Source organism: Tachysurus vachellii, chromosome 16 (genome assembly GCF_030014155.1).
Source record: "Tachysurus vachellii isolate PV-2020 chromosome 16, HZAU_Pvac_v1, whole genome shotgun sequence".
Taxonomy (NCBI): Eukaryota; Metazoa; Chordata; class Actinopteri; order Siluriformes; family Bagridae; genus Tachysurus; species Tachysurus vachellii.
The window spans coordinates 15,457,097-15,476,423 of record NC_083475.1 but is presented as its reverse complement, the minus strand read 5'-3'; the positions used below and the strand labels follow the sequence as shown (position 1 = coordinate 15,476,423).

Sequence of the window (19,327 nt, the reverse complement as noted above, 5' to 3'; positions counted from 1 at the left end):
TATCCTGCCTTGATGCCCAATGACGCCTGAGATAGGCACAGGCTCCCCGTGACCCGAGGTAGTTCGGATAAGCGGTAGAAGATGAATGAATGAATGAATTCCCAGAACGTTGTGAAATGGTTCCCAAACAAATAACTAAAGGAGAAACAGATGCTATTATTTGTTAATACATTTAGAACGGTTCCAGAAATAGGTTCTAAAAAAATAAATAAAGAGGAACCAGTTGCTAATTTCTTTTTAAAATTTCTTTAGATAAAACCAAATGGGAACCAGAAGCTTTTTATTTTTTTTTTACAAAACAGAATGTTCCCAAAGCAAATAAGGTTCATTAAAAGGGGGATGCTACTTTTTGATCACCAAAATAGATCATTTAAAAAGACAGACTAACAAGTTTTCAGAATGATATGAAATGGTTTCCATTTGGGATGGCCAAAATGATACGTTTAGAGAAATGTTCTATGTTTGGGAATATTATATTCTTATATTTACTTATAGTTATTTGGCAACTGAAAAGGAACATTGTATAAAGGTGGAGGAGAAATCAACACCGGACATTATAGAGATGACTTTCACACATGGCTTTGGACTAGGGGAGGAAACTGGAGTACCCAGAGTGGTGTTATTGGAAAATGATAAATTTTGGTGGTAACAGAAACTTATGCAAATGTTTTATTCCTCATTTAATAAGAGTGAAAAGCTAGGTTAGATTAGTAATGTTATTTATTTATTTATTGATTGATTGATTGCAGTTCAATTACAGTGGAGGACTGGCAAATTTTTATTTGTATATTGTTTTAAACAAGCAACTTTCCATAAATTTGCAAGGTAATATTTTATAACTTGCTATACAATGTTGTGACAATATATTGCAACGGTATAACAGTATATATCTTTTTTAACCTAAATGTATATTCCCATCTCCATATTTTGGATTTGAAAAAAGTGTTACTTCTTTCTGTCATATTGTCAAGTTCATATAGGAGTGAAACAGTGCAAATGAGTCCTTTCTGATATCCTTAAAGCAACAGTGATTTTCCCAGCAGTCATCACACCACTCGTCATTGCCACAGCAATTAGTAGAAAAGCCAGCAGGCCAAGAGTCACATTTTCGAACTTCACAGTGATATGCTGTTTCCATAGTCAGAATGCACCAAGACATTTAGAGGAAAGGATCCATAAGGGCACATGTCTGATAACAGCGATGACGACGGACATGGCACTGCTGCCTGTTGTCAATCGAAAGTATTGCTGACCAATAATTGTTAGTTTATGGCTGTGTAGATTTGTCATACACCCTCAGTTTAGAGTTGTCACCTGATTACTTTGTGTTTGACCCAAGTCCAAAACATTGTGAACAAACCCCAAAGTATTTGTAAATAAACCTTAAAATTCAGGGCAGAACTATGATGCTAAAAGTACATGTCCAAGATCAGCTGATTTGTCTTGTTGGGCAAAAGAGATTATGATTCACGGTTTATATAAAGACAGTGTTGTATATAAACATATACTAAAGTATATACTTAAATACTAAAGACAATATATAAAAATATACTTAAAAAAGGCAGGATTCTATATATGCCAAGATTTTAAATTGTAAGTCAGCATTTTAAGCATTAAATAATGCATTTGCGCTTAAATTCCTATCAGTGAAGGCAAGTATGGGATGTGAAAGCTTAGTGGTTCTGTTGGATTAATAATTGAATGGTTGTGAGTTTGAGTCCCAGGACCACCAAGCTGCCACTGCTGCACCCCTGAGCAAAGCCCCTAAGAGCATTAGTAATATCAGATTCTAATGACAGGCAAAAAAATGTTCCAGTTCATCCTAAAGGTGTTCTGTGGGGTTGAGGTCAGGGTTCTGTGCAGGACAATCAAGATCTTCCACCTCAACATTCAGACACCATGTCTTCATAGAGCTTGTTTGTGCACAGAGGAATTCCCATGCTGATACAGGTATGGAACTTCCGGAGAAAGAAAAAAAATAATGTTACAGCATACAGAAACATTATAGATTTATAATTCCAACACTGTGGCAATAGTTTAGGGAAGAACCACATATGATGGTAATGGTCAGGTGTCCATAAACATTTGGCCATATAGAGCAAGTGTTCTCTTGCTCCTGAAAAAAACTCACTGCTTATGGACGGTGACCCTGCATGGACGGCTGTAGACATTCTTCCTTGGATAGTTTTAGGACTGGAATAACTAAGAACAGTTTACACTTAAATCTACATCCCTGAACAATGAATTATATCAGTTTGATACAATAGACTTAACACATACTTAAGTTCATGTTAAGACAATAAGCATTTTTTGACTTGATAGTACATAGTTATGGAATAGGAACGATTTATAATTGCACTATCCAGTGTCACAAAAAAGAGGATTGTAAATCCATTGTGAATCTGGTCCCTCTCAAGGTTTCTTAGTCTTAGTGTCTCAGGTGGATTTTCTACACAATGTTGACTACACAATGTTGACTGCTAAAAGTGCTAAATGAATAAAATCAAATGAAACATCCACTGCATCCCTGGTGAGGTTGGCTATACTAAAAATAGCCAATTTCTGCACAGGAATGTAACCTGGCAACCTGTAACTGACACACCTTCAGGATTGCTGTAATAAAAGGTGAGAAAAACTGTGGAAATTAATGCAATGAACCATTCAAGACGGGTTAATATCAAAGTGAATATTTTATTCCACGACAAAATGAGTAACACTCAAGCTGATAACGGAATTCTCTCCGATGCCTGCTGAGGATTCACATCTCTGCATTCTCTGAAGCAGCAGAAAGATGGGACAGTCACTAAATCCAAACACATGAATGTCCTCTGAAATATGCAGGAATTCTTCAAAACTCCTGATAAAAGGGGGTCTTAAACACAGCATCTTCTTGCTTATTTTTTCTTCATGGCTCTCTTTCCTTCTCCTTTTTTGGGCTTTCCTTTGCCTCGCAGTTTCCTGAGACGCCGCATCTCCTCCTTGAAATCCTGGTGCTCGTCTCTGCAAGCGACAAAAAAAAAAGTGCATCCGTATGAATGCAACTGTTACCTACGCAAGCAAAGGGTGCTTAGAGAACACAACCTACCTGAAGAGCCCCATGTATCTGAGTTTCTGGGTCAGGGAATAGTAGATCTTGTGCTGAGGGTACCAGTCGTACACCTCTTTCTTCTGTGCCATAGGCGGCTCTTTGAACAGCTGTACCACCTTCATGGATTTGGAGTCTGTAGGCCGCACCACGTCACCAAAGATGCGGGCACTGAGGCGAGCCATGCGCACGGCATAACTGGATAAATTTGCCATGGCTGTCTAAAAAGAAGACATGTCCTGTTAGCTCTGCACACATATTTAGGGTCATTTCAAGCTTAATTAAAAAAATGCACAGGATAAAATGCAGTTGATTCCATGGAACGTGTCCATGAAATGGCTTACGAGTCACTTGTTTCTGCTTGTTTACATGTTTCCTTTGTAAACAGTCAAGGTTGAAGTGTGTATCTGATTTACACAACAGCTAATAACACCTACCATCTAAACACATTTGATGGTACCTTAGTGAAAAGTTTAATGAGCCTTTTTTAATCATGGAAAATATCCTTGCTGCTTCCTTCACTCATGTCTGTTGACAATAACAAGTACGATATCCAAGATTCTGCCTGTTTTACAGTTACAGTTAGGACAGTTGACAGTTTGGGGGGATGTTTAGGTTAACAGTCCTGCTGGAAAAATCGGTGGCAACCACATTTTAACATTCTTGAGATCCTCCTTCTAAATGATGCTATCTATTTTCTGATGTGCACCAGTCCTTTCTCCAGTAAAACATTAACACAATATGATGCTTCCACCCACATGCTTTACATCCTGGGCGGTGATTCTTCCGGTTTGTTCTATACATAGCACTACATATTATGGCCATATTCGACCAAATAAACACTCCTTCAAAATACACCTACAAACTTCAGTCTGGCTTTTTTGGGCTTTACTTGTGTGGTAATGTAGTACACTCTTAATGTTGAATTTATATACTTTGTTTTTGATCAGTATTTAGACCGTTTTAATCCCCGTTATAAAGGTTATAGCTCAGCAGTTATGCTCAAACCTACATAGGAATAATATTCATGAAATGTATCAGTCAGAATTTAGGCCTCATCATAGCACAGAGACAGCGCTAGTTAAAGTTGTAAATGACCTGTTACTGGCCTCTGATCAGGGTTGTGTCTCTATACTGGTATTACTTGATCTTACTGCAGCAATTGATACTATTGACCATGCTATTCTACTTGATAGGCTAGAACATGTTGTTTGTGTTAAAGGGACAGCCCTCTCTTCGCTCAGGTCTTATTTGACAGATCGAGATCAATTCGAAAATCTAAATGGTAACTACTCTGGACAAACTAAGGTAATGTTTGGTGTTCCGCAAGTTTCTGTTTTAGGCCCATTGCTTTTCTCCCTATATATGCTACCCCTTGGTGCAATTATTTGTAAACATGGTATTGGCTTCCACTGTTATGCTGATGACATGCAGCTATATGTTTCAGCTAAGTCAGATGTAAGTCACCAGCTTGATAAGATTGAAGATTGCGTGAAGGACATTATACCGTGGATGCTTACTAACTTCCTGCTTAACACCGACAAGGCAGTGCTTTTACTAAGTCCACAGAAACTAGGTAAAAGACCTTGGTGTGATTATTGATACCGTTCTCTCATTTGAAGCTCACATAAATAATATCACAAGAGTTGCCTTCTTTCATCTCAGAAATATATTGCCAAGATAAGAAATATGATGTCATTACATGATGCAGAAACACTAGTTCATGCATTTGTTACCTCTAGGTTGGATTACTGTAATGCCTCACTGACTGGATGTTCCAGTAGGAGCATGAAAAATCCAGTTAGTCCAGAACACAGCAGCTAGAGTCCTAACTAGAACCAGAAGATATGAACATATCACCACTATATTATCGTCATTGCATTGGCTCCCAGTCAAGTTTCGCATTGATTATGAAATACTATTACTAATCTACAAAGCACTTAATGGTCTCGCGCCACAGTACCTGAGAGATCTTTTGGTTTTTGTGATCCATCATTCTTCGATCAAAAGGTGCAGGCTATTTGGTTGTACCTCAAATACAACAGGCTACAGCAGGGTTCATGGGCATAGATTGTTTGGTGAACTGGGATGTCTGGATTCGGTCTGCTTACCTCCCTCACATGTCACTCATCTGCTTTTAGCTATTAAGCTGCCCATAGTTGGAAATCAGATGGGCTAAAACATCAGCCACATTTAAATCTAAACTCAAAACTCATCTGTTTAACTGCATTTTCTGAATGAGCACTGTGCTACGTCCAAACTGATTATGTATAATCCTTTCCTCCTTTCAAATGTTTGAATTTTATTTTAAATACATTTTTTAATCATTTTTAAATTCCTTGTTTTATTGTTGTGAGTTTAAAAGTTTTTAAATTCCTTGTTTTTGTTGTGATTATTGTTTTATGATTATTTGACTTTTTTATGTAAAGCACTTTGAATTACCATTATGTATAAAATGTGCTATATAAATAAACTGGCCTTGCCTAGTCTTGTCAGAGCCCCTCTCTGCACTTTGCAACGATTACAATAATATCTAACAATTTTTCTCCTCTCTGTCGAGCTATATATGCCACTCCTGAGCCCGCCGGTGTTCTGAGTTCCTAGCCTGATCGTCTCTTCTTACGGAGTTACTTCATCAATCCTGATGTTCTACCCCTGGTTGGCGTCTCGTCACCCGGTGGTCATCTTGCCAGGGATTTATCTATATGGTCAACCAGTGTCTCATGGGATTGTTGTGGATGGAGCCGCCCGGAGACTGTCATACCTTCTTTGAACCAATGTTGTGTCAGTAAGCTGTATAGTCTGGTCTTTATCAGAAATCAGGTCTGCGCTGAACTCAGAGTTTTGCGATGACCCATTAGTTCCTCAGGAGCTCTCGGTTGCACTATTATAAACTGTTTTATAAAGGACATTATTGACATTATTTACTGTAGAGTGTCACCCAAATGAGGATGAGGTTCCCTTCTGAGCCTGGTTCCTATCAAGCTTTCTTTCTCATATCCTCTCAGGGAGTTTTTCCTTGGAAAAGGGTTAAGGATAGATATATAGTATCATAAATTTTAAGTTAATCTTTTTTAAAATTAATTTCGAACTTTAATTGTATATAATAACTTGTTTATTTGTATCCTTATATTTCTTCTTCTTCTTATTATTATTATTATTATTATTTTTATTTATTTATTTTTCTCTCTCTTCTGTTCTGGGAATTGTTAAAAGCGCTTTTCAAATAAATTTAATTTGAATATTAATGCCTTTAATTCCTTGTCTAATTACATTTACTGTTCAATCACCATCAATACCAAACACCTCTTCACTCCCTATATAGGCGCCCTATATTTGCCTCGCGCACTAGGCGTCCAATCCGGAGCCATTTGGGATTTAACCAATAACATTTAACTAAACAAGGTCTGAGGGTCATTCAACGGAAAAACAGAATTGCTTACCACTCAATGAAACCCCGAACAATTTACTCCGAGATAAAAATCCAAAAAGCTGTTGATAAATGTTTATGAAGGATACATAATAATGTGTGACTGTATTCGCCTAAACAAAACGCATATGCTAAATAGCTAAATATGCTAAATGTAGCTAACCTAAGCATCTAGCGTGGGATAGGAAATTGTGTAAACAGCGCATGCGCTAACTAAGGCCTCTGATTGGTCAACAGGTGACCAAGCAACTTCCTGCGGTGTACGAGTCTCTCATCACTTCCGCATTTTTAGCTATTTTGTCTTTATTTTTTATTTTTTTAATGTTGTTTTAATGTTATATGACTTTTCTTTAACTAATCCTGGTGAATAATTACATCGACTACATTTCTGTACAGGGTCAAAGATATCTGAAGCTGTTTCCAACAACACTTCCTCCAAAACAATGTAAAGGTTCATGATGAATATATTCGAGATATTCGTAAATGTTTTCTGAACACCAAGCTGAAAACACTCCCGTTTGTGTTGTATGTGCTGATTTTTTTAGTGTTAACGAGCTAATCTTTTAAACATGTTGCAAAGATGCTGAGAAAGATAATGCACGCCTTTGTATTGACTCCGTGTAGAAACAGATTTTCTAAATGGTTCCATTTTGAAAAAACGTTCAAAATTGTTAGAAGCAACGATTAGCTGTATTATTATCACCCTGAAAACAAAACAAATAAAATATAAATATGGCAAACATTGATATTAATGTGATTTGTGGAAACATCTTTCCCCACAAAGGTGCGAAGGAGGAAAAATTATTAATATTATTTATGTGTCAATAATACAGTATTCACAGTATATCCATTAGCAGTTGTTGTCTTTCTTTCTTTCTTTCTTTCTTTCTCCGATATTTTGTGAGTGAACATACAAGTTATTGAAGAAAGGAAGACATTCAGAAAAGCAAAAAAAAAAAAAATTAATTAGTTTCTTAATTAGATTCAATTAGTTTTCTTTTTCTTAAACATACATGATTTGACAAACCTTTTGCTATTAGAACATCTGTGAAATCTAACATACTTAAATATTTTATTACTACATATGTCAAGTCTTTATTTGATTATTTTCTCGCACAGGTATACAGGCTTTTGTACCTGACTGTTTATTTGTATGTCTGGTACTGAGAGCTGAAATGACACACTTGTCATGTCCACACTTGTCCACTAGATGGGGATCTGTTCATGGGAACAAGATTGGCATTCACTTAAATATTTCTATAGATGGCTTTCTACATTGGTATGAGCATCACGTTTTAACTTCTCTCACATTGAACGTATCTATTAACACGATTCTGGGGACAACAAAATTGAAAAAAAAAAAAAAGAAAGGCAAAGAAAAAAGCCTGAATTCAAGATAAGGAGCTTTCACACAGTGCAAGACAAATTGCTGTGGTTGTATCTACTGCGTTTCCAGATTACATTGTCTGGTATCCTAAAGTGCTGCAAAGAGAAACATAATTAAAATTCAGCTGTCAAGATGCCATTCTTACCATTGCAGAGAAAATTACAGTTGCATAGTTAAAATTCAGTTATAAAGTGTGGAAATGTGAGCAGGGGAAGCTATTAGACCTACTTTTATCTGGACCTTCAGGGCAGAGATTATTCTAATGCCACATTCAATCTATGACTGCTTCGCCAAGTGCTTTGGGAAGCTGAAGAAACAGATTTTATTTTTCCAGACCCAGTAGATGCTGTGTCATTCTACAGCAAAGAGAGAATATATACAGTAAAGAGAGAATATATGCAGTAAATAAACACTGCTTTAAAATCCAAATTTGTTGGGTTTGTGTTCTGTGACAGAAACATAAAGTCATTTAATCTTAAAAAAGTTGAATTCCATCCAGTTATTTGCGACTCAGTGGTGCAAGCTGGTCTTTACACTGGTCTTTACAAGTATTACTAGTTAAAAGCAAAAAATCCACCATGAAACACATTCAATATTAAATGCTTGTGGTGAGATCTGTTGTTACCTATTATGGTGTTAATTGTGTTATTCCTGTAAGAAGGTAGCATGTGCCTAGTAGAACGTCTCTAGCAGGATGTTGCTAGCACAGTTACTGTGTTATTAATGGGTTTAAACAAAACAGATAATGGCTTTGCTGTTGGTCGTCACATTATGAATTTTTAGCCTAATGTGGTTAGAACTGATACGATCACTAAAACTGGACACTTGAAGATTGAAAAAAGGACCAGGATAACTGTCATTTCTGAAATAGACATGATGCCACAGTTGATGTCACTGAGATCACATTTTCCCCACAGTCTGATCAGTGATGTGAAGATTAACTGAAGCTCAACTGCATTTGCATGATTTTATGCCTTGTTATGCTGCCACATGATTGGTTACTTGGGTAATTGCACAAATGAGCAGTGGTACACGTGTTCCTATTAAAGTGACTATTGAGTGTATTTCACAATTACAAAAGCTCATAGTTGAATTGTTTTCAGTTATGATGATGTAGTATGAAGAGCACTATGAGCTTATAGGCTAAAGAAGAAGATTCTATCTACAAACATCTACACTGCTGGTTCACTGACTCACTATTTCAGTATGTGACAGATGGCTACTACTATCATAAATTATTCAGCAATATACTCTGTGGACAGTACAATAGTTTACTATAACAAACAGATTAGGGAAAATGGATCTGTTTAGCTGTATCATATAACAATGTCCAATAAACATATGTTGCGAACAAAATGGCCATAATGATAAAGAAAAAAATGTTGGCAAGATCATGTGTCCTTGTTACAATATACAGACTAGCAGCTCATTTTGAGAGGTTTTCAGGCTCGATGTCTACTGAAAACACACAAAATACTTCTCCTCAGCATTTGCATGGGTAACCATGGTGCACACACACACACACACACACACACACACACATTTCTGCTACACTGCCATTATGTATGCCATACACTCCCTTTCTGTCTCCCAGTCCTTGAAATACTGTATCTTATAACAGAAATGTTTTTTGTTACATCATAACCATAGTGTCTGTAACAATACTTTGCATTTGTTTGTTGAAAATTGAATTAAGTTCAATTATTTGCTACTAAGTAAGGTCTTTGCAAATTTATCAACCCCGTCTATAACAGTAATGGGGTGGGGGCAACTTGATCAGTGGTATCGGATGTGCCCTGCCCCACTGCCCTGTTTACTGATTTTCAGGTTCTAGCTGTTTTTTCCTCCATACGAGATAAACAATTAATTGTAAATTCCGGTGGATATTTAGCACGTGCCATCATTTTTTAGCACTTAAGATGTGACCAAGGTCATTATGTATTGACAGGATGCTTACAGCTGATTGACATGCCAAAGGTTAAGGTTCAAGATGCTGTTCTGCTCACCACTATTGTAAACAGTGACCATTGTGATATATATACATAGAGGAGTCACTCGTTTTTTGTTTTTATATGAATGTTGTTTTTTTTATTGTCATTTTATTCAACTTTATTCTAACTTATGGAAATAAGTTTTGTTTTTACTCTTTAGTTGCTACAAATATCTTTCCCCTAGAACCTAATGACAAACAATCATGCAGTATGCATTAATACTAATAGGGTTGTACACCATTTGGAGTGACACACGTGACATTTTCTGACACACGTGAACACTCCGAGTCGCAAAAACGGGAAGTTCTCCGGCATGACGTCATACCGCTGACTCAAACCTCTGCAGGTGGCGCTGCGCTGCGCCTTTAAGAAGGTGCTTTAATAAACAATGAGCGTCTCCGGCTGGCAGCATGACATCACCGCTGGATTTGGAGACAGAGACGCGCACAGAGAACGCTGAGGCCACATTAACCGAATCTGCACCAGCCAAGTAAATATCGGCTTCGTTATTTCTCAGACTTTCTCCAGGTTGCTTGGGTAACAGGTAAAGAATACAGGCAATGTTCAGTCCTAAACTGGCCACCGACCGAGAAGGATTTATCGACATGGCCTCGATTTAGGACCTTACAGCTTCAGCATCATTATTATCTGAGGGTGAGTAGGACCGACAGACCGACTGATTGATTAATAGGAAAGGAAGGGCCGTGGATGCTTTGTGTGGACAGCAACATTGCTCTGTGCTCAGGAGTACTTTTACTCTCTATAACCTTTCGTTTTTTGTAAGATTTCATGCATGCAAAACTGCAGGTATGTTTACAGAACTGAAATGAATTTCTACACAATTCCTCATTGTACTAGTTATAGATTGCACGAGAAGAACGTGAGAAATGAATTGCTCCCAGCTCGGACCCTGTTCAGTGAATGTGATGTCTGATAGAGAAAGGCGAAGGTCTGAGTTGGACAGAGACATTTACAACATTTCATTCATTTGCTCTGAGCCTTGTTTTGGCATCCACATTGGTCATAGCGATGGTGCTCCTCTTTATTTAGTGTAAAAACCTTTAGAATGATATAATATTTATAGGATATAGGTCAGGCTACATCATATTGTTTATTTGTCACCTAAGTGTTGAATCATAATTGTTTTATTTTCTTCAAAGGTACTGGATGTCCCCTCCCCCACCACCCCATTTACGAATGGTCCGGGATTAAGGCGTCTTTTCTTCCGTACAAGATAAACAACAACAACAACAACAAGCAAATTCCAGTGCACGGACGGATATTTATCACGTCCCGGCATTTGTCGAGGTCAGACTGCGTTGCGTTGTTTGTCGCGAGGTGATGCACACAGCTGAGCACGGGGTCTCGCGCGCTCACGCCAACCGAAGCTGTCCGTGGTGCTGAAGGCGGCTGAGACGAAGCTCCGAGGAGTATGGCCGCCGGCAAGCTGCTGCTATATGCCGGTCTCTCTCTCTCCCTCTGCGCACTAGGTATGCTGGCCGTGGCCGTGTGCTCCGACCACTGGTACGAGACGGACGCCAGGCGCTATCGAGAGCGGTGCCGAAGCTTCTCGAGCCGCCGCAAGGACCCGGGTTTCATCTACATCCCCAACAACAGCCTGCCTCTGCGCGCTAGCCGCTCGCGACTCGACCGCTGGGAAGGCAAGCTGCTCGTGACGCGCAACCGACGGCAGCTTTTCGCCATGAGTGCCGCTGACGAGTGCAGCCGCCAATATAACTCCACCAACATGGGTCTGTGGAGCAAATGCCACCGCCTCGGGTTCGACCAGGACATCGAGGACCTGATTCGAAAAGGTAAGGGCTCGATGTGTCTGAGATCTCAAAACAAAGGGCTGGGATTTTTATTGATTTTTGGGGGAAAATATTGTCGCGCATGAGTGAACATTGAACCGTCGGTTGTGTAAGCATCACCTGAGATTTAGTATTTCGGGTTAACCTCGTGCAAACAATGAAGTTCTACTGTTTTCGTCCTGCACACATCACCAAGGGCGCAATATATGATTTGTTAATCAGCTTTCCTTTCTCAGAAGGCTGCATTATGCACGAATCCACAGTGAGTCACTATGTTTTGTGCGCTCTGATCCATTCTCGTGACGAGTTCCAGATGGGGTCCCTCCAGATGTTCGAGTTTCTGATTGTTTTTGTACAAAATACTTCAAGTAACTTTTTTTTTTTTTTTTTAACAATTTGATAAAATCGCTTCATAATGCAATTGACGAGCTCAAGTGAAAAGAAAAACCACTTGGTGGAAAAAAAGAGAATATTTACACTGACCTGGTTGCATAAGTGTGCACATGCATTTATAATGGGGCATGTGACTGTGCTCAGAATTAACCAATCACATACAAGCATATGTTCAGAATTAATTCTCATACACCAGTCATCATCGAAGTGATTCTGATTAACCCCAAATAACAATTTCTGTTAGATTTTCTTGGTTTCATCTGACTTCTGAAGCCATGGTCCACAAAAGGAAAGGGGTACAAAGGGGTACAAAATAATTTCCAAAACACTAAATTTACCATTGACCACTGTGAAGCTCATTAATTCAGGAATCTCATACCCATACTGAAACATGGTGGTGGTAGCATTATTCTCTGGAGCTGCTTCTGTTCAGCTGGAATTAGGGCTCTATTCAACATAATGGGAATTATAGAGTAGATAGCTCCAAATTCCAAGTCATTTTTCACAGAAACCTGCAGGCCTCTGTTAGACAACTGTAGATGAAGAAAAAAGTCTCCTTTAAGCAGGATAACGACCCAAAGCACAAATCCAAATCAACAGAATTTCTGAAGAAGTCGTCAGTCTCTGAAGAAGAAAATCAGCACTTTGGATTGGCTCAGATCTAAATCCTATCTACAATCTGTGGAATGACATGAAGAGGGCTGTACAAAAAGTTGTTTTGAAAATTTGTGTACAGCCCTCTTCATGTCATTCCACAGATTGTAGATAGGATGTACAATTGTAGACCATCCTTGTCTTAGTTGATGAACAGCATCAGACTGAAAATTTGTGTAAATCTGATGTACTCTGAGATTATTTTGGCCATTGAATATCCCTCACCAAAGGAAATGAAATAATTATGTTGCATAAAAGCTTTCCTTAGGAAAGAGAAACCTTTAAGTGCCAGTGAATGTATCAGAAAGCACTTCAGTGCTGTTGCATTTGGGTTTTGGAAAATAAATTATCTATAATCGGTGAAGTTCTGTATGTGAGCTGATATATTTTTCTTTAATATTTAGAAACAACTCAAACACAATGTATTTTCATATATGGGCTTTTTTATGAAGAGAAATGCTTTAGTTTAGATTCTTTATGTAACAGAACTCTTGCACCCACAACAGGACAAGCCATATTTTAACGGTTCTGCAATGGTAAGCAGAGAAAATATAACATGAGACCACCATTTTCATATTCTCCAGATGAGAGATTTGTGTTGTTTGTCTAAACTGATGGTCTTATAGTAAAATTCCATCCTGAACTACTTGCAAATCAGTCATAATTAAAACATCATCTTTAAAAGTTTCTGAGAGTGAGAATAAATCGGCATGTTTGTCTGTTTTACACATTGAATATCATTGTCCTAAGGAGCCCTCGCTTCACCTCTACATAAAAAAGTGATGCAGCTGAGCTTTAGTAGTTTAGTCCATCCTGCTATCTCACCTCATCATCTGTACACTCTGCCTGTCTAGTCAGGTTAGCTTCTTAATCTTCAACTCTCATGCTAATACTGCGATCAATGCCAATCGTTCTCGTCATCTTGTAGATCAATAACTAGACGAGTCTCTGTTAAAACTCAGGGCCAATGTATCATGTAGTTGCATTGCATTCTGGAACGTTCAGAAAAGTGAGAAAAGACTGCTCTTGGACTTTAAGAGCTAATAAAGATGACATGATGCTTATCACTAATGTTTCTTACCATTTCAATCAAATGTGATCATATCATCTCTACACTTTAACCATAACCCTTTTGTTAAAAATAACAAAAATACAACACCAAGCAACAAATTATAACCACACTCATGCAGAAACTCTTCATAAATATTTTATCATCAACATTTTTCAGGGTGGAGTTGTAAGGAGCGTTGAGGCTTCCATCTCTCTCAGGTCTGCCAAGGTGAATCTGCATGTGACAGCACAAAATGGCCTCTGTGCAACATGCAAGCTTTTACAAGTGTGTATGTACCCTGTTATGTAAGTCCACATTTGATGAAGAGGTGTTTTTGTGAGTTGTGAATGTTACAAACCTGTGTGCGGTGTACAAGCTGTCTGTGTTTTGTCTGATCAGCAAAGGCTTGTTTTCTTTTCTGGAAAGCCTGTGCTATTGTTTGGCAGCGTGATTCAGAAAGTATCCTAGATACGATGATAGTAGTTGTAGTAGTGTGTGTGTGTGTGTGTGTGTGTGTGTGTGTGTGTGTGTGCGTGTGTGTGTGTGAGAATTTAAAAGCACAATGAGAAGTGACCATTCACTTCACCGTCTTGCTGGTTGTGTTTAAAGAGCGCTAACTTTCTGTCAGGTTTGTCATTGCTAGCTTGAAAATGGATGAAAAAATGTGTCTGTGTGTGTGTGTATGAGTGGGTTCAAGGCTGAATTCTATTCCCCATTATTATCTCAACATACAGCATATCTTTGCATGAAATCCGCTGACTTCACTCTCCTTGTCACCCCTCCTACACTTTGTACTCCCAGAGGAAATTCATTTTGTTCTTACAAACACATTAGATTCCCATGAGGGAAAAATAGACAGAGAGAAAGAGGAAGGGGGTGAAATAAAATAGCAGAGTACTAAAGGAAAGACCTTGTTTTTTTTTTTCCACTGAAGAGGATAGGACTTTAACCAATACTTTGTATTCATTAAATATGTATTTCTTAAATTTAGTAGATTAAAAGGCAACTGCGAATGTTTAAAGAAGAAGATGTAGGTTTTTTTCTAGGAAATAAAATAAAAACTCTGGTCTAACAGCCATAAGAAATCTTTTGATAAATCTCTTATGCCGTTCTTGATCCCGTCCCTTGTAGATGGACGGTTTTGCCATTAATTTCAAGGATTTTCTAAGAAGGAATTGAGAATTTCTACAGTTTTTAATAAGAGTTATGTGCCGGAATTATTCATCCGTTGTAACCTTGGTTGTTAAGAATAAATAAAAAAGGGTGTATTAAAAAAAGATGGACTAGAGCAGGGGTGTTCAACTAAAAAATGTGTGTAGTATGTGAAATGCTTTAAGGGTCTCGGAAAGCAATTAACACTGACTAACTGAAGGCAACAGCTTCCTGTTTTAAACCTTGCAGTTATTTTTTTTCTCATTAGATCCACAAATGATGAGATTGTATTTGTTTTTTGTTTTATTGCTTTTAGAATTTGTTTATCATTTTCTCCCATTATTTACTCATGTTTTCATCTCATTTTGTACAAATGAGCAATTAAGGGACTTGCTCAGGGGCCCAGCAGTAGCAGCTTGATGGACCCTGGGTTCAAACCCACAACCTTCCAATTGGAAAAACAATGCCTTTATCCCCTATTACATATTTTAGATATATTATAGTAAACATGATATATACTGTAGACAGTGTGATAGGAAAAAACATAGGGAGGAGAAGAAAAAAGAAATAAACAGAAACTAGACAATGCAATGTCAATTTTCATGATCGATATGTTAAGAAGTCGCAAAAGTAAAGTAGAACATTCGGCCTTATTGGATCAGAGCTGTAACGTTGCTATATCTTGAAAACCATTTTTGGGCATCAAGAGTGTGTGGAGGAGCCAGCAAACTAAATTACTCTCTCCTCTATAGGGAGGTCAATCTTGGAATCATCATTTAACAGATGCATTATGGGGTCCACTGGCATACTGTACTCAATTAGATTTGATCATTTAGAATGCTCTCGCCTTCAGAAATGATTCACTCTTTCACATCCATGCAACATGTGGTGCAACAAGGATGAGCCAAGCTGTTAAAGAAATATGGAGGCATGTCACATAGAGACTAATGGATGAGTCAATACAGCTTTTCTTAAGGGGTGTCCAGTACGTCCTGTGACATGGTCTTCAGTTTGAATTCTCCCATGATGTCAGATTTTTTTCCCTCATGCTCTCCCAGTTTATTCCTCCCTCTTTCATTTATTGTTTTGTTTAACAAGCCTTGTCATCACTAATTAAACCAAAGAATGTATCGTTGAAAGTCTGAAAAATCTTTCCTCTCTTGATGAGCTGCAGTCAGCTAAATAAATGACAGAACCTCATGTGATTGACTCAGATAGAGAATCTGGTACTGATGCTGTGATGGGTCATGCTTAGAAAACTGGAGTTGCTGAACTTTTCTTTCTCAGTAATGTTCCAAAGCAAGGATTTGGTCCACTGAGATGCACTGTTCACATGCAGTCCACCAATCGATGACCTCGTGGACTAGGCATTTACTCTAATACTCTTGCAACCTCAAGATTAGGTGATATTGATGGGGAGTTGGGAAGAGGAAGAAAAAGTACAGTTAAAAAAAAACGATTCATGAAACAGAGGTATCAGGAGGTTACAGGTAAAGCAAACACTTTAAAAAAAAAAGAAAGAAAGAAAGAGCGATCACTCAAGGAAAGTGAATCCTTTTTCATCATCCACCATCTGTTCCACAGCTCTCTACAGGAAACCCATCAGGAAATGATGAAGATGTTTAGGCCTTAGAGTGCAGTCACTGAGTCGCAGAGCCAAAAATGAGCGACGCTTGGCCACTACCTAAACCACATTGTCTGTCCTCTAACCTAATGAGAGAGAGACAGACAGAAGGAGGTGGGGGTAATAATTAGATGAGATGAGAATAGGATTACCCACCAGCTCCATGGGGATATTCCTATCCATTGGGTGTCTAAATTTGACACTGTGTGAGGATGATGCGCCGGCCTTTTGGATTGTCACCGAAGCCCTAATGAGACATAGATGCTGGCATTAATCAGATAGAATTTTACTACTTTCTTCTTCAGGATACAAACCATTTCCTTTGGAAAATACCATTAGGAAATTCTATAGTTGACATAATATTGCTTGTGAGGTTGAACGACTCGCTGAATAAGCCTTTCCTGCTCTTCAAATCTAAAAAAAAAAAACTATTAACATTTTGCATCCATATCAGATTATTTAGGATTTTTATGTGCCAAGCACATAATCACCATCCATGGCTGTAAGGAAAATATACATAAATGTAAGAATAAGCGTAAATGTGCCTGATTTTACTCTAGCCCAAAATGCCTTTAGGGAAACCACAAGCAAATAAAGTAAACGCACAATTTCCAACCAAAGTACATATTGCACAAAAGGACAGATAACAGAACCGTAAGTTTAGTTTAGTTTTTGGGTGGTTATTGCTTATGTTTACCATGTTTACCATGTTTGTTATGAACCCAGTAGAACCCAGTACATCTAGTTTAATCCCCCAGTCTAAAGACATGCATTGAAGGTTGATTGGCATCTCTACGGGGGCTTTCACACTGGCAGTTTAGTCTGAAACAGAGCCTATTTCAGATGAAAAATTGCTGTGAAAGCTGTCCTGTGGACTGGGAAGTGCAGCCGGGTACTGAACCCCAGACTACCTGTAGGCAGTGGTGTGAGTTATGAGTCTGGTTGCACTGGAAGTGTGCCGCAGTTCCCATGAATATAAACGCAACTCGTACTTGGGTCCCCACTTGTTCAGGAGGTAAAGTAACCTGCAAGTGTTTTTTACTCAATGATTACATCATTTGTTTTCACAACACGTTGTGGAGCACTGGAGATGTGAGACCAGGAAAAATCACACTCAGATTCTGACCACAGCAAACATTCCCAGTGAGAAACCTGGGAAATTTTCTGTAGTGAGTGACTGGCACATAACAGTGTGTGCAGTTCTGGGTTAGCAGCCTCTCCAGGGTGTCTCCTGTCTTGTGCACCAAGTCCGCTGCGATAGACTCCAGACTCCCCATGACCCTTTGTAAAATAAGCAAAAATTAATATATGATAGAAATGAAGCTATCTTTAAATGTTCATGTCTAATAACTTGCCCCACATCTTCCGTATTAAGTCACTGATGACACTCGTGATATAATTCATTGCTAAACTATAATAGTTTCATTATTCAGCTATTGATGGAATAACCTCTTTAATATAATGACCAGAATTCACTGTGTGTGTGTGTGTGTGTGTGTGTGTGTGTGTCAGTAACGGCAGTAATTTTCATTTCCTTATGTACTGAAATAAAACCTTTTTGTAGGGTTTCTGTTAAAAAAATACTAAAGCAGGTTCTATATTTTCTCTTGGTATTTTAACTGTTGTATCACTGCATGCGGTTATGTTGATGCTTCTTAACATTGTGCCACAGTTATATTCTGAGCCACAGCATTGCAGGACGTTTTAAATGACTTTATCATTATTACAGAGTAACATGTTGAGGATGTCACACTTGGAACTACTCACCAAATCATGTACTGTGATTTTGCTTATTTAAATGTTTTATCTTTGACACTTAAACCTTGTTTTTTGCTTCTTCATACATGTTGTTCATCTACAGTATACATGTGTGGCATGAAATAGTAGAATCGTTTAACTGCTGGTTCTGTTCATCGACATACGTTGAAAAAATAAAAAAGACATGCATATTTAAGTGACTGTCAGCATTAATGTTTCAGGCTTCATGCTGTATCTGATAAGTAAGGAATTAACCCCTTTTTACCAGTACACTGGAGTTTGATATCAGACCATTTCAGTCAGTATAAACAAATGAATTATTTTATTGCAAGACTGACAGAAAATCAGTCCGGACATTCAGTCAGATGTTTGTTTTTCCCTCAGTTCTGATAACCTTACACAGAATTTTAGTGGTTGAAGATAACACCTCCAAATTTTAGATGCTTAAATCATTTGTGTGGAAAAAAAACAAAAAAATTATTTTATTTTTTTTAGAATTTTGCTATGAAACTGTTCCCCTAATATGGAAGGTAAAAACAAAAATACTTGATGAAAAACTATAAATTCTTAAAGCCCAGAGTGTCTACTTTCACATGAGGCATTAAACACCACTGTGGAGTGTGACATCACAAAGAAATTTAATGTGAAATAAATAACACAACCAAAACAAGAGCAAATTTCATATTTTAGCTTCTGGATATGAAAATAATTCTAAACATAGTGATATGATACGATATGACATAAAGTACATCTGCCCCAAAACATTTCAAAGCGTATTATTTCACAACATTTTTAATTCTATAATACATTAAACTACATCTTATGATATATTTTCTTATACATTTCTTTCTCTCATGCATGTAGCTTGCCACAAAAACACAAAGCCCTCCATCGTAATGACTTTCTATTGATGGAAAAAAGCTTAATCTCTGACTTCTACACAGCACTGACAGTGGAGACGTCTTCGAAATGATGCTAAATAAACATCACC

At 37.9% G+C, this 19,327-nt stretch overlaps 2 protein-coding genes across 2 annotated transcripts in view; one reads left to right on the top strand and one right to left on the bottom strand.

Annotated features, from left to right (window-relative positions):
- Positions 1–2,671: 2,671 nt before the first annotated feature.
- Positions 2,672–6,703, bottom strand: mrps33 (mitochondrial ribosomal protein S33). The gene is made up of 3 exons (XM_060889545.1): positions 6,529–6,703; positions 3,086–3,306; positions 2,672–3,000 (listed from the first exon to the last, which is right to left on the bottom strand). The coding sequence occupies exons 2-3, from the start codon at positions 3,298–3,300 to the stop codon at positions 2,895–2,897; spliced, it is 321 nt and encodes a 106-aa protein (XP_060745528.1). The 5' UTR covers positions 3,301–3,306; positions 6,529–6,703; the 3' UTR covers positions 2,672–2,894.
- Positions 6,704–10,323: 3,620 nt separating this feature from the next.
- Positions 10,324–19,327, top strand: part of tmem178bb (transmembrane protein 178Bb) — a 98,614-nt gene continuing 89,610 nt past the window's right edge. The window contains exons 1-2 of the mRNA XM_060890099.1: positions 10,324–10,547; positions 11,054–11,707. Of these exons, the coding sequence (XP_060746082.1) occupies positions 11,326–11,707 (382 nt within the window). The 5' untranslated portion in view covers positions 10,324–10,547; positions 11,054–11,325. The remainder of the gene's footprint in view (positions 10,548–11,053; positions 11,708–19,327) is intronic.